The 13,955-nt window shown below is 39.3% G+C and overlaps 1 protein-coding gene across 3 annotated transcripts; it reads right to left on the bottom strand.

Annotated features, from left to right (window-relative positions):
- Positions 1 to 6: 6 nt before the first annotated feature.
- On the bottom strand, positions 7 to 13,821 carry mfsd14bb (major facilitator superfamily domain containing 14Bb). Of its 3 annotated transcripts, none has more exons than XM_051668527.1 (12): positions 13,666 to 13,821; positions 12,968 to 13,060; positions 12,559 to 12,621; positions 10,245 to 10,372; positions 9,820 to 9,934; positions 6,819 to 7,037; positions 6,630 to 6,743; positions 6,053 to 6,124; positions 5,859 to 5,971; positions 5,648 to 5,745; positions 3,665 to 3,813; positions 7 to 3,573 (listed from the first exon to the last, which is right to left on the bottom strand). In XM_051668527.1, exons 1-12 carry the CDS (start codon positions 13,684 to 13,686, stop codon positions 3,358 to 3,360), a joined length of 1,401 nt encoding a protein of 466 aa, XP_051524487.1. In that variant the 5' UTR covers positions 13,687 to 13,821; the 3' UTR covers positions 7 to 3,357. The 3 variants fall into 3 exon arrangements, with proteins under 3 accessions (XP_051524487.1, XP_051524484.1, XP_051524485.1); XM_051668525.1 differs by having other exon boundaries at positions 9 to 3,573; positions 12,968 to 13,063; XM_051668524.1 differs by lacking the exon at positions 13,666 to 13,821 and having other exon boundaries at positions 12,968 to 13,093.
- Positions 13,822 to 13,955: the final 134 nt, after the last annotated feature.

Here is a 13,955-nt window from a genome sequence, read left to right as displayed (position 1 = left end):
CACCCCAGTCATGGAATATGAATTGGTTTATTGAAACATTGATCAGTTAAATGCTCAACAAACACGTGTAACAAATATCTGGTTACAGTATTGAGCATATGAACGCTTCACGTCACTGGATACGTCAATTCAATCTCTTCAGAGGGCATCTACAACCAATGAGCATCAGTATTCAAGACAATGTCTGCATAGAAATGAGGAATGGAACGAGCTATAAAACAAAGTGCAGTTCATTGAAAAACATAATAATGACTTGAGTTTAGTTTTGAGTTTAGCTCAGACCTCATATACAGCAAACACACTCTCAACTACACTCACTTCCTGTTTGAAATCATTGTCAAGTATGCATATCTTATATTATTATTATTATATTATATTGTCACGTATCAGGTCCCTCAAAATGGCAACTGAAATGTTTCCTCTCTCTCTCTCTCTCTCTCTCTGTGTGTGTGCTATTAAAATACAAATGTAAAGACAAGACATGTGCATAATAATCGCAGTAACTTCATGGATTTCAACTTTCATACTTCACGCTGGTTGTTATTGCTGCAGCTCATGTGATATGATATCATGCAACAGGCATGAACTATGAACTCTAGTGCAGTGATTCTCAACTGGTGGGTCCTGACCAAAAAATGTGTCTCAAGTCTGTTCTGATCGAGTTACAGACAGCAGGGAAAAACAATGCTGAATGCAGATAATAAAATGCGATTAAACAAATAATCATGCATAGTTAGAATAGCTAAATTACTAACTTTGCAACTTTTCCAAGGGAGCAGAAAAAGGGAGAAAACGCTTCCCATATCTTTTGTTGTTGACGTGAATGGTCGTGTGTCCAATCAAACTCTAAATTCATCTGTCAATTGGTAGAAGCTCATCAAATTATGTCCACATGGACAGGTGTGACATGAACTCATCCTCAAAAACCATCAACAAGACAACATAAAAAAAATGAGGATAAACATTATATGTGCCACAGTATGTTCTATGTGGTGAATTATACATCTATATGAAATATCTGAAATATAAGCGTCATTTAGAAACTAATAATAAAGCAATAATTCCAATGTTTCATTTAAAGGACATTTTTGTTTACTTCTGTGCAATAAAATATTGGTACGGTGTTGCTCAATAAATCTGGATCCTAAAGCAAAACCAGTTGAGAACCGATTTTGACCTGGTGTCTAACATTCTAAAAAGACACTTAAGACACTTCAATTAAATAATTAATCACATAGAAAAGTAAATAAAAGTGTGCTTGGCTTTTTTGGGAAGCAATGATGAGACAATAAAGCTGTTAAAACTAGAGATGCACTGTTGAGAATGTTTTTGGCCGATACCGATTTTAACAAAAACCTATAGACCGATACTGATATTTTGCCACTTTCCTTATTTTGTCAACAGATCAATGTTTTTCTCAGGATTTATGCTTTAAAAACATTTATAAAGAGGTACAAAAGCTTTTACTGTTTTACCAATAAATAATTCCAATTGATGAATACATGAAGAGAGCCACAATGTGAGATGAATTGAATATAAAATATATATATATATTAAAAAAAAAGACAAATAAAATAACTAAATATCATAGCATGATGACTGATGTGAGAAAAAGGTTATTTATTTGTGTATTTTTGCACTTCTGTTTTTGCCGTTCAAAACAACAGAACTCACATTTTACACGTATGTGTATGTACTGGATATGACAGAACATTACAAATTTATGTTACGCATATGTTGGGCAATGGAAATGTCAACCACATCATGAAAAATTATAATTTTTATCAATGGAACAAAACCCCCTTTTAAATTCTGTATTATAGTAGTATAATGGACAATGCCGTCCAGACCGCTAGAGGGCGCCACTTGCTCACACAGCGCTGACTGAAGCACTGAAATGCAGATTATATTTTAAAACGCAGTCTTTTAAGGTTTAACAATCGTGCAAGACCATATTGCGATTTTAATCTGAACTCTGTCAGTCGTGCAGCCTTAATGGATATCATACCAACGTCTCAGAAGTCAAAGTGAGTCAAAGCGTTTTGGATGGTTTTACCTCATCACGTATAGGTAAGAGCCACTTTCACAACTGTCACGTCTGTAACGCCAGTCTGTTCTCATTAATGTGAGAACGAGAAAGAATAAATATTACATGTTGTGAAAGAGTGCCAACCCTTCTGCAAACGGCCTTGAACTCTTACTAGGCCGCTTGTCCGATTTGCTCGAAATTTATAATAATAATCTATTTATTATTATTATTATTCTTTTTCTGCCCTAAAAGCGTATGGGTAGCAAAAACTGTACGTCCTAGAGACACCAATCTTGGCAAGATGGTCCCAAATCCCCCCAACTACTCAGGCGCATACACACACCCCTATCCGACCCTAGGTGGCGCTATAATAAGCACTTTAACATTCTGGCTCATATCTTCACAACTGTAAGGGCTAGAATCAAAATTCTTTGATCCCTTGAGTCAGGACAAACAAAACATATATAGGAGATCATTATTTCTGGATTGTGCATTTGAATTCACAGAGATTAAACAAATTGTGTTGATAATTATGAATGAACCACTGGTTTTTCATATCTGCGTTTTCATGCTCGTAGCCGTTATGCCGATGGTCAAGCATTGGCTGATAACCATCGGTGGCCAATACATCGATGCATGCCTAGTTAAAATGAGCAAAGTTTGATTAGATCCTCTGAAAATCCACTGAGAATGATTTTAAGACTCTGACAGCATAGAATCATGTAATTTGATGATTACTAAAGGAAGCCAATGTGGTAATTTGTGAGGTAGCAGCACTGTGTTGATTGGCTGGTGCTGTGAAGGAGTTACAGGGTAAATTATTTGCTCTTTAATAATTAAACCTTCTAATTATTTTAACAAAGCTGCATGTGACCTAAAGACATTTTGTGCAATTTATTAAGCTATTTACTTCTGTGAAATAAAATGCACTGTACACAGGTGCACTGCATATATAAATGCTCTTAATTAACTGCATGTAGTCAGCCTCATTTAAATTTTATTAAAACTTTGCCACTATGACATTATAATTATTGCAAGTTTAGCTCAGAGGTTAAAGTTCATCAGGAATATATTTACATTAAAGGACATTGGCTGACTACAGTTTACATTCAGATATATGGCAGCACATGAACTATGCCAAAATATGCAGAAGGCACATTCTCTTTCAAAGACCAAAGAATAAACAAATATAATATAAAACAAAACAAAAAAAAAGACAGACAGACAGACGTTCAGTCATTCAATAAAAAGCTTCTTTAGAGACACTGCTGGAATAAAAACTTGTCAAACCCAGATTCGGTTTCTGGTCTGGTTCTGGGTTCAGGCGTCTATAAGCTGGTGTCCTGTAACAGCGGTTCGTTGTCTTCATCGCTAACAGGAACAGAACTGTTCCCCAGGCCGCCGCTCACTGGTTCCGTCATCACTCGCGAGCTGCAGGTCTTCACTACGGGAGCGTCATGGGCCGGAATGAAGATCGCCACCAGCAGAGCCAACAGAACCGTGCACGCTCCGAACAGGAAGGGAGGACCCGGAATAACTGACTTCTGTAAGACAAAAGACTCTAGATTTGATATAAAGCGCTGACAATACACATCATTATACGGATGAAATCATGTGGTTCAGCAGCTCTCGGACCTCATCAGTGTCGGGTGAGATGGGGTTCAGGTCCACTGGACTCAACTCTTTCAGTTCCACATTAAAGAGGAAGAATATGAATCCAAACAGAGCTGGACCGAGTCCATTGCACAGACCACGAATCCCTGTGATCATTCCCTGAACCGCTCCTGGTAACAACACACACACACACATCTGATTAAATCACTGGAATAATCTTCATGACATACACTACCAGTCTAAAGTTTGGATATTGTGATGACTGTTTTCAGCATTTTAGAACAATAGTAAAGACAGCAAAACAAATGGAAGTATGGGAATTATCAAAGTTCCTTTCAAGGCAAGTCAGTCCACTCTGCGGCCGTCTTTGGAACGCTCCCGTGCAGCTATTTTCTGTGTAAACAAGCGGCATAAAGTGCAGCTCCTATCTACTTGAATGGGGAAAGACCGAAATCTCCAAAATGGTTGGTCAAGATTACGATCAAAGAACATGTTTCAAATCAGCAGTAAAATCTGGCAACACTGGCATCATAAATTGTGCTTCTTTAGCTCAGATTACGCTGTTTTTCAGGCTGATCCAGCTAATGCACATGTGCGTTCACGAGTTGATTGACAGGCGATGTCTGTATCTAAAAGGAGATTTATACCTGTAAAGCGGGACTTTCTTTTCTACATCCACCATATTGGGCGTTCCAATTTCTCCCATTCATTTAGTGGTCCGTCTCGGGTTAAACAGTCTCTGGAATTATGTAGTAGAGGTCTGCCACCCGAACTGAGCCTAAAGGGATCTGACAAACCTTCGAGGTTCAGCTCAGCATAACTTCAGGCTTGGGTTGGGTTTGAGATTACATTTATTGAGAATTGTAACATTAATGTTTAATTTTAACACATGCACTCACTCCTATAAATGCAAGAACAGTGTCTGTGTTTTTGTGTGCATCTGCGCTTTAATAAATTATCATTTTTTTGCTATGTAAACACACGCTAGACAGACGTCTTTGACCGCTGCGCTGCATCTAGCTGTTTTTTTAACGTCTCACGCAAGACTGCCCCATTTCTAAACACCGTGTCAAGTTCAAAAGAGATTCCATTTTTAAAAAAAGCATCTCTTCTCGATTCGACATTCTGAAGTTAAGGTTGCACAGACGACTTCATGTGATTGGTAAATTGTCCAGTCTTTGTACGTGATTCCAGATTGTTCTGAACCCAGCAAAGTTTCAGCTCTTGACAACGGTAAGCCAATGGCTGTTTCTCAATGAGCGTTCTTTTGTGCTCTTAAATTCTCATGAACTCTTTCGACATCATTGTCCACTGCCGAAGTTCAATTTCAATACTCAAGAAGGCAAGTACCGGGAATGCATTAAATTACCCGGATGTGTTGTTTTTTGGTTTTTTTTTCTCCCTTTTTCAACCCAATTTGGAATGCCCAATTCCCAATACGTTCTAAGTCCTCGTGGTGGTGTAGTGACTCGCCTCAATCCGGGTGGTGGAGGACAAATCTCAGTTGCCTCCACGTCTGAGACTGTCAGTCCGCGCATCTTGTCATGTGACTTGCTGAGCGCGTTACCGTGGAGACGTAGCGCGTGTGGAGGCTTCACGCCATCCACCGCGGCATCCACGCACAACTCACCACGCAACCCACCGAGAGCGAACCACATTATAGCAACCACGAGGAGGTTACCCCATGTGACTCTACCCTCCCTAGCAACCGGGCCAATTTGGTTGCTTAGGAGACCTGGCTGGAGTCACTCAGCACACCCTGGATTCGAACTCGCGACTCCAGGTGTGGTAGCCAGCGTCAATACTCACTGAGATACCCAGGCCCAAACCTTTGACAATTTTGAGTGTCTCTTTCATATTTAAAAATAAATGAATCAGTCAACTGTCAATTGATGGCACAATTCCTCTAACAGCAGTGTGGATGTTACCGTCAGCTGTACAATGTCAGCACCTCTCACAGGCTTTTTAACAGCCGTGTCATTGTCGTTGTGAACTGGTTCTTACCCTGCTGGTCATGGTCGGTGCAGCGGGACACCAGCGCACTCACTGCAGGAAAGGTGATACTGGACATGGCAGCGACCGCACCAGCTGCCCACATCATCCTGCAGATGATTAATATACAATCACAAGTGTTATTTTAAACAGAACAACAGCCTGAGCCTTTAGCAAACACTGAGCAAAATAAATGTCAAAATTTAATTAAAATGAAACTAACCAGGGTTCTGAGCTGAAGCCGTACCAGGCCAGCTGGAACAGCTGAAATCCGAGACCCAGTAATACAGTGCTTTTATTTCCAATTTTCTTCATTAAAAAGCTTAAAAGTAACGTCTGTGAAAAAGACAACTGTTATCATAGCGGCTTCTGAGAATAAAACAATTTTTTTATGTTAAAGTGCTGTGCGTTTCAAACCTGCGCTCCGATGGAAAGAATCCCAACCATCGCTATAAACCCTGCAATCGCTTCAGAGGAAAAGTTAATGACCTGAAAAATCAACACACAGTTTCAAATGTTACAAAAGGACAAATGAAAGAGAAGATTATGAACGTACGTTAAACTCGAACTCGTTTTTTTGTTTACTTTCTCAATACACACAGACCTGGTCTAATCGTGAACAATTCATCAGTGCACGTTATTCCAAAGAAAAAAAAGAAAACAACGTTTGTGTTCGTGACAGCAGTGTCAGAAATTAACTTTTTTGTTTTCAGGGCCATTTTTTACCTTTATGTGGGCTTATGTTTATGCCTAGAATACAATAATATGAAATACATCAGATGTTAAAAAATAAAACAGAATCCATCGTTTTGAATCTCGAGGGCATTTTTGTCACTTTTGGTGGCATTTTTGCCCCAAGCACCCGTTAATTTTTTTTTAAAACGCTTTTTTGTTGAATGTCTCTTCACACTGAACTACATCACATTATTGAAGGATGACGGGTGTCAAACTAATTTTTTTTATATTGACTTTATATCTACAAGGATTTGCGCACCTGTCCCAGATAGAGGAAAAAGCTGGAATACTGTCCGGCTTCAGGCAGATACGACAGGAATACTGTGACACAGATGAGCAGCACCGTCGAGTCTTTACCAACCTTCCGCAAAGACTGACAGGAAGAAAGAGTTTCAGTGATGTTTCATAACAACAAAACTGTTATGAGCAGAACAAGTGTGCAACTCACAGCAAACGGATCGGCCTGCTCCCAGGATATGGGAAAACCCCACGATGATAATCTCATTTTATCAGGAAGTGACTCCGGAACGACCAGCAGAATAAAGAGAATATCCAGCACAGTGATTATAGTTGCGAGCAGCACCACCAGACTGTCTCCATACCGGACCGACAGGAACGCTCCGATCGCCGGACTCGTCACTAAACTCGCCGCAAACGTTGCAGAGACCTGAAACCAAAAGACCAACAGACAGTCCTGATGCAAACACTGTGGACTAAACATACTCGATTATGTTGTTTAAAATGAAGCATCATGGGTGGAAAAATCTGAAATATCTGGAGTGTCTTTCGTAATGTAAGAAGAGTGAGAAACACTTGTGATATAAATCTGTTCCATAAAGCAGATAGTTCTCTACAGTTTACATGTCAGGGATTAGATCTTCTAGTGGAAGGACGAAGATTTAGTAATAGTTTTATTTTGAAGTAACCGTTTTATGAAAGCAATAAGGCACTCGAGACTAGGGGTGGGAATCACAAGGTAACTGGCAATACGATATTATATCAATATCTATTTCACGTTACAATATTACTGTGATTCTTTATTTTTGATGTATTGCGATTCAAAACTGTGATACGTTAGGGATAATGTACAGTCAGCCAGCTGTTATCGCACAATAAACCCCAACAGGGTGATCAGGTCCCCGACGCAAAGCGGAAAACTCTTGTATCATCATGAAGGGGTTTATTGAGCATTAACAACCGGCTGACCGTACATTATCCCGCTTACTACATGGCTACTAACCAAAGAAATAAATACACGGACATAAAATATTGATTTGGGTTGAAATGATTTAATTTGAGAAGAAATTGCTGAACAGCTGGAATACACCTGTTGGTGTTTATTTTGTGAAAATGACCGTCTGACTCGTCATTATTCAGCTTATTAATTACTTATTACTACTTGCCAAATAAACAAATAAATGCACATGAAACATTGATTTGAATTGAAATTATTTTATTAGCTTACTTGTTGAGATTGCAAAGTGATCTGAGTAGAAGAGACGACTCGCAGAACCCGGATGAGCGATCTGATACGTGGATGTGCGAGTTGTTACTGAGAAACATCTGACCGCTAGATGGCGCCATTGACCAATCAGAATCCAGTATTCCAGAGAGCCGTGTAATAAATTACGATATTTTACTTACTGTTTCTCATCTTCATAAACTTCAGAGAGCTGTTACCAAATCACCAAATGCATTGTTTTTTATATTTTTATTTTCTCCCCAATTTGGAATGCCCAGTTCGTAGGTCCTCGTGGTGGCGCGGTTACTCACCTCAATCCGGGTGGTGGAGGACAAGTCTCAGTTGCCTCCGCTTCTGAGACCGTCAATCCGCGCATCTTATCACGTGACTCGTTGTGCGTGACACCGCGGAGACTCACAGCATGTGGAGGCTCGTGCTATTCTCCACGATCCACGCACAACTTACCACACGCCCCACTGAGAGCGAGAGCCACTAATCACGACCACGAGGAGGTTACCCCATGTGACTCTACCCTCCCTAGCAACCGGGCCAATTTGGTTGCTTAGGAGACCTGGCTGGAGTCACTCAGCACACCCTGGATTCAAACTCACAACTCCAGGGGTGATAGTCAGCATCAATACTCGCTGAGATACACAGGCTGAATGTTTTTTAGGTTTTTAAACTAGTAGTTTCCTTCAGAATCAAAGCGCAAAATCATGCTCTACTAAAAAGAAAGAAACCTAACTTTTTCGGGCAAAAGGAAGTGGTATAATTCCAAAAATTTACTGTGATAAACCATTTAGTCTTTTGTCTCATTAAAAATGATCTGAACAAAATTAACTGGTTATTAACTGGTTACCAACATTTAAAAATAATGTTTTCACTCCAGAATGATTGAAAGGGATTTCGTTCCTCTTTTCGGTTGTGTTCTGTAAAACATTTGTTTTCAGTTTTCGTTCCTTGAACCGTTTTTAGTCCCTTAATGTGACAAACCATATTCTGGATTTGAAGGCGGATTTTCAATAGTATCCATGCTGTAAACAAATTTCGGTGTTGTGGGTGACATCAAAGAGTTCCGTTCTGTCTCAGCGGTAAAGCATAATAACTGCGCCATCTAATGGACTGTTGTTGAAGTACTAGAATGATTAAGTAAAAAAGTTATTTTCCCCTTGACCATAAAATGAATGTTGAGAAATGTACAGTAAAAATATTGCAATGCTTTAACATATCGATTTATTCCCCCACCTCTAAAAACATTCACTGACACCTCGTGGGGATTTGCAATATTCATCCATATTTTTATCCTCACTTCAATGCATATATTGTTGGTTTGATTAGATAATCAATTGCTCTAAATTGAAGCGAGAGCATGCAAAGAAAAATGCGACAATATGGAAACGTGCCCCGTCAGCACATACATTGTTTCTTCAACTTCATATCTTGTGATTAATAATAGAAATATGTGAATACATAGATTATAAAAAGCTTATTTTGGTAAATACTTGTATGTTGGAATGGAGCAAAGTCTCTGTCATTTCAAAATAAGAGTTCCCGCTGGATTTCGGGCTTGTTTGTAGTTAAAAGTCCCGCATTACACACCAAATCATTAATTTTTTCCTGGTTATAATTGGGATTTTGATTCAATAATAAACTGCATCTGGGATTTTATTCATTTTGGACTTCTGTAGCCCCAGTGACTGTGCCCGTCATAGTAAGGAAAAACTTTTTATCATAAAAAACATTCTATAAATTGATAAAACAATTAATTTAAAAAAAAACTATCGGTCGTTGAATTACTGTAGATGGCCTTTTCCACCACCTACAGTAAGTGATCGATATCTGCAAAATCCACTATCGGTCCACCTCTACTCGATTGCTGAATATAGTTGCTCTGTGTAACGAAACTCTTTAGCCGTGACTATATTCTCAACATTACACCACCTCAAGTGCATTTTTGCTTAACTACGACTAAGATGCATGTTCTTACCAGTCCATACGCTGTGCTTCTCTCATGTTCTTCTGTAATATCAGCCACATATGCAAATATAACAGAAAACGTAACAGAGAAAAGTCCAGAAACTGACATCAGAGCAAAAAACCACCTGCAGAGAAGAGACACAAACATAGAAACACAAATCTTTGGCTTTTATGCTTTAAGGAGTGATAAATGCATAGAATATTTATAGTTCAGACACAGAGCAGCACAGAGAAATCGAGCTTTTAAACTAAAAAAGAAACAGTGTTATCAAGTCTTTCTGTTAATCTGTGAATCAATCTTTAAAGCTTTTTGTGCTTGTGTAGAATGAGCAGCCACTGAGTTTGAAACATGGCCGATGGGCTTTAGTCACATGAGAGCCATGTGATGTCACTCACACACACACACACACACACACACACACACTCGGCTCGTACCATGGGCTGATCCTCATTAGTGGGATGGGGGCACAGGTGAAAAACACTGTGAGCAGCAGGAAGGACTTTCTGCCCCAAACATCAGACAAGGCACCGATCAGAGGAGCACTCATGAACGACAACAAACCCTGCAAACACACGCCAGTTAATACACATTTATATCGACAACACACGCATTTATAACAAAGAAGAAGAATCAAGCAATGTCTGCCTCTTTTCTTTTTTTTTATCAATGAAAGCAGTGTTGGTGAATGAGTATTTAGCCTTTAACGATCAAAATGATTGAGAACTGTTTCACAATATGATTGGAGCATGTCAGAAAGTAACAGTGGACACAAATGACATGCTGTTCACCTCTTCAACTCTGGTGCATTTTTTGGCTGCTTCCTGCAATTATTTACACCTCAATTTAAAAGCTCACCTTACATGTATAAAGTGGTCTAATTGCATAAAATTGCTCTCATTTGACAGGCAACCCCCCAAATTTTAAGAAAAGTTTCCAATAACTCATAAATAATATTGTATAATTTTACAATCTTTTTAAATTTTGTTTTTTATTTTATTTTATTTGTTGTCCTAACTTCATAAGCATGTAATTCAGGTTCTGTTTGCTCAATCTCCTTGCAAAAATTCTTATTTCATTCCACTAGATGGCAGCAAGTACAAGAAAAAATAATTTTTCCTCTAACACCTTCCATCGCAATGCACAGCTCTGAAATGTAGGTGGTGCTGTAAAGCAGTTGAGCACTCACACATTTAGAGCGCATAGACCTTCCTCACGGTTTCATCAAATATCTCGACTTCTGAGTTGAGTAGAAGCTCAATCTAGGTGTTGTTGGAAAGCGGAGAACCTTATCCTGAGATTTTTTTTTTTTTCTCAATTTGGAATTCCCAATGTGCTTTTTAAGTCCTCATGGTCGCGTAATGATTCGCCTCAGTCCAGGTGACGGAGCACGAATCCCAGTTGCCTCCTCGTCTGAGACCGTCAACTCGCGCATCTTATCACGTGGCTTGTTGAGCGCGTTGCCACGGAGACATAGCGCATGTGGGGGCTTCACGCCACCCACCGTGGCAACCATGCTCAACTCACCACGCGCCCCACCGAGAACGAACCACATTATAGCGACCACGAGGAGGTTACCCCATGTGACTCTACCCTCCCTAGCAACCGGGCCAATTTGGTTGCTTAGGAGACCTGGCTGGAGTCACTCAGCATGCCCTGGGATTCGAACTAGCGAACTCCAGGGGTGGTAGTCAGTGTCTTTTACCACTGAACTACACAGGCCCCCTATCCTGAGATTCTTAGCAATGGTGTAGAACATTTTATGATCAATAGTTGAAAACATACTATTGCCAATGATTTGTTTAGCATGCTTTTTCTGCATGTTTTGTTCTGAATTTCTGAGACATAACATTGGATTATACTAGCTCAGTGAGTATTGATGCTGACTACCACACCTGGAGTCACGAGTTCGAATCCAGGGCGTGCTGAGTGACTCCAGCCAAGTCTCCTAAGCAACCAAATTGGCCCGGTTGCTAGGGAGGGTAGAGTCACATGGGGTAACCTCCACGTGGTCCCTATAATGTGGTTCTCGCTCTCAGTGGGGCACGTGGTGAGTTGTGCGTGGATGCCGCGGAGAATAGCGTGAAGCCTCCACACGCGCTACGTCTCCGCAGTAACACGCTCAACAAGCCACGTGATAAGATGCGCGGATTGACAGTCTCAGACGCGGAGGCAACTGAGATTCGTCCTCCGCCACCCAGATTGAGGTGTCACTACGCCACCACGAGGACTTAGAGCGCATTGGGAATTGGGCATTCCAAATTGGGAAGAAAAAAATAAAGAAATAATAAAAACAGACTAAGGAAAGAGTTGATATAGAGTTTGTGGCTATTTGTAGCTTACAGAAGCAGTGATCAATGCAGACATGAGACATTTCTCAATATTGTCTTATACAGAGATACTTTCTTTTTGATAACATTCAAACTGTGATGTTATGACAACAAAATAAACTCCTAAGAATGTGAGCTTTCATTTGAGATATGACATGACTATTTATGTGTTATATGAAACACTTTCATATTTATATTTCTACATCATAACCAAAAGGTGGCGCTCATTTGCGACACAGAGGCTTTCAGGTCTTATTTGTTATTTTATGTAACAAATGCAAAAGTGATGAGAGTTATTTGAAAAGTTCAGATTCTAAGCTTTCAAATGGTACCACATATGTATGATTTGTTGATCCAGGGACTTTTATTACCAGGTGTGCAATGATGAAGAGGTTAAATACAACAGATGAGCTGAATGTACCTTCACTCCCTGGATGAGGCCGTTCATGAGAAACGTGTGCTGTGGAAATGTTTCATGCAGGACCTGAAATGAAGAAAAAGCATTTATGTTTTCACAGAGGCAGCCGTAGAGTTTCTCTTTGAAAGGAGTATCAGTTTACTATGGTACTGTTTACATTTGGACATGAATTATCTCCTGAATACTTTGTTTATTATTTGCATCTGCAGTGCATCAGGTTTCTTCTCAATCCTGAAGAGAGACTTTCACTTCTTACTGAATAGAACAGAAACTGAAACTGATGCCCACATACAAAAGCTTGACCATATTATGAGCTTTAAATAAAGTGCAAGTGATGCAATTAATGTTAAAAAAGCAGATAATAAAATCTTCAAATAGCCTATATTCACAGTTGTGTTTTGGAATGACTCACTGTCAGCATCGGTGTGGTCAGGAGACCCCAGGCGAAAAACTCCAGGAAGATCACCACCACTGCATGGGTCACCTTCGCCCGACCAACACTGCGCTGCTGGAATAAAATATTCTGTTTCATTAGCATGAATGGTAAACAAACCATCAAACTAAAATCCACATTCATGTGAAAACATGCACAGTGGTTACTGTAAATAGGCACCACATTTTACTTATATGCTGATAAGTTGCTGCGTAAAACCACACAGTTTTTCCTTATGTATATATATATAATATATATGGTATAAATTGCCATTCTGCAACATGTTGCTATTAATAACATTATAATTACATCACAAATTATAGACAATTTTACAACTTTGTTGCCATGACGACGTAACGCAACAGTAAAAATGACTATATAAACAACTTTACAGCTCAAATAATACACGAGTTTTAACAGTAGAATGAATGTAAGTGCTTTTATAAAATTATAATCTTCACATTTCTGTCTTTAAACACTCTAAAAATTTACCCCATTGACTTCCATTGTAAGTGTCTCACTGGAACACACATTTGTGCTTTTTTAAAGAAAAGTAGCGACGAGACGAAATTAATTTTTGTGGTAATCAACATTATGATACAAATGCTGTCGATTGAGATTAACTTGTATTGTACCTGACATATACCTTTAAATGACTAAATATTGAAATCTCTCACTTTGATATCTTTGACCAGCATGATGTTTTCCGTCGTAAACGCTCACATTGTGTTCGATCTGTCAATCATCATGATCACGTTTAATGAAGATATTTTAATAATTTCAGCGGCTCTTCCACTTAATAACATGAACATTCCTCAACATTAACTTCCTACTTCCGGCTGCGCGGGAGTTGACTTCATAATAAGAGTCTTTTGATGACAAAACATCAATCTGAAGAGAATCTGTTTATATTCATCCCTCCTCCACAATTTAAATGGATTTGGAGGTACAACATGGAATAAAAACA

Source organism: Myxocyprinus asiaticus, chromosome 33 (assembly GCF_019703515.2).
Source record: "Myxocyprinus asiaticus isolate MX2 ecotype Aquarium Trade chromosome 33, UBuf_Myxa_2, whole genome shotgun sequence".
In the NCBI taxonomy this organism is placed as follows: domain Eukaryota; kingdom Metazoa; phylum Chordata; class Actinopteri; order Cypriniformes; family Catostomidae; genus Myxocyprinus; species Myxocyprinus asiaticus.
The sequence above is the reverse complement of the archived record's forward strand: the minus strand, read 5'-3'. Positions and strand labels throughout refer to the sequence as shown.

Bases quoted from the DNA above. Each gene is read 5' to 3' on its own strand.
- mfsd14bb (XM_051668524.1), bottom strand. From the start codon at position 13,093: ATGCTAATGAAACAGAATATTTTATTCCAGCAGCGCAGTGTTGGTCGG. The intron at 6,125-6,629 runs GTGCGCAAATCC...TTGATTTTTCAG, and splicing joins TTTTCCTCTATCTGGGACAG to GTCATTAACTTTTCCTCTGA. The intron at 5,972-6,052 runs GTTTGAAACGCA...TCTTTTTCACAG, and splicing joins TTCTTTCCATCGGAGCGCAG to ACGTTACTTTTAAGCTTTTT.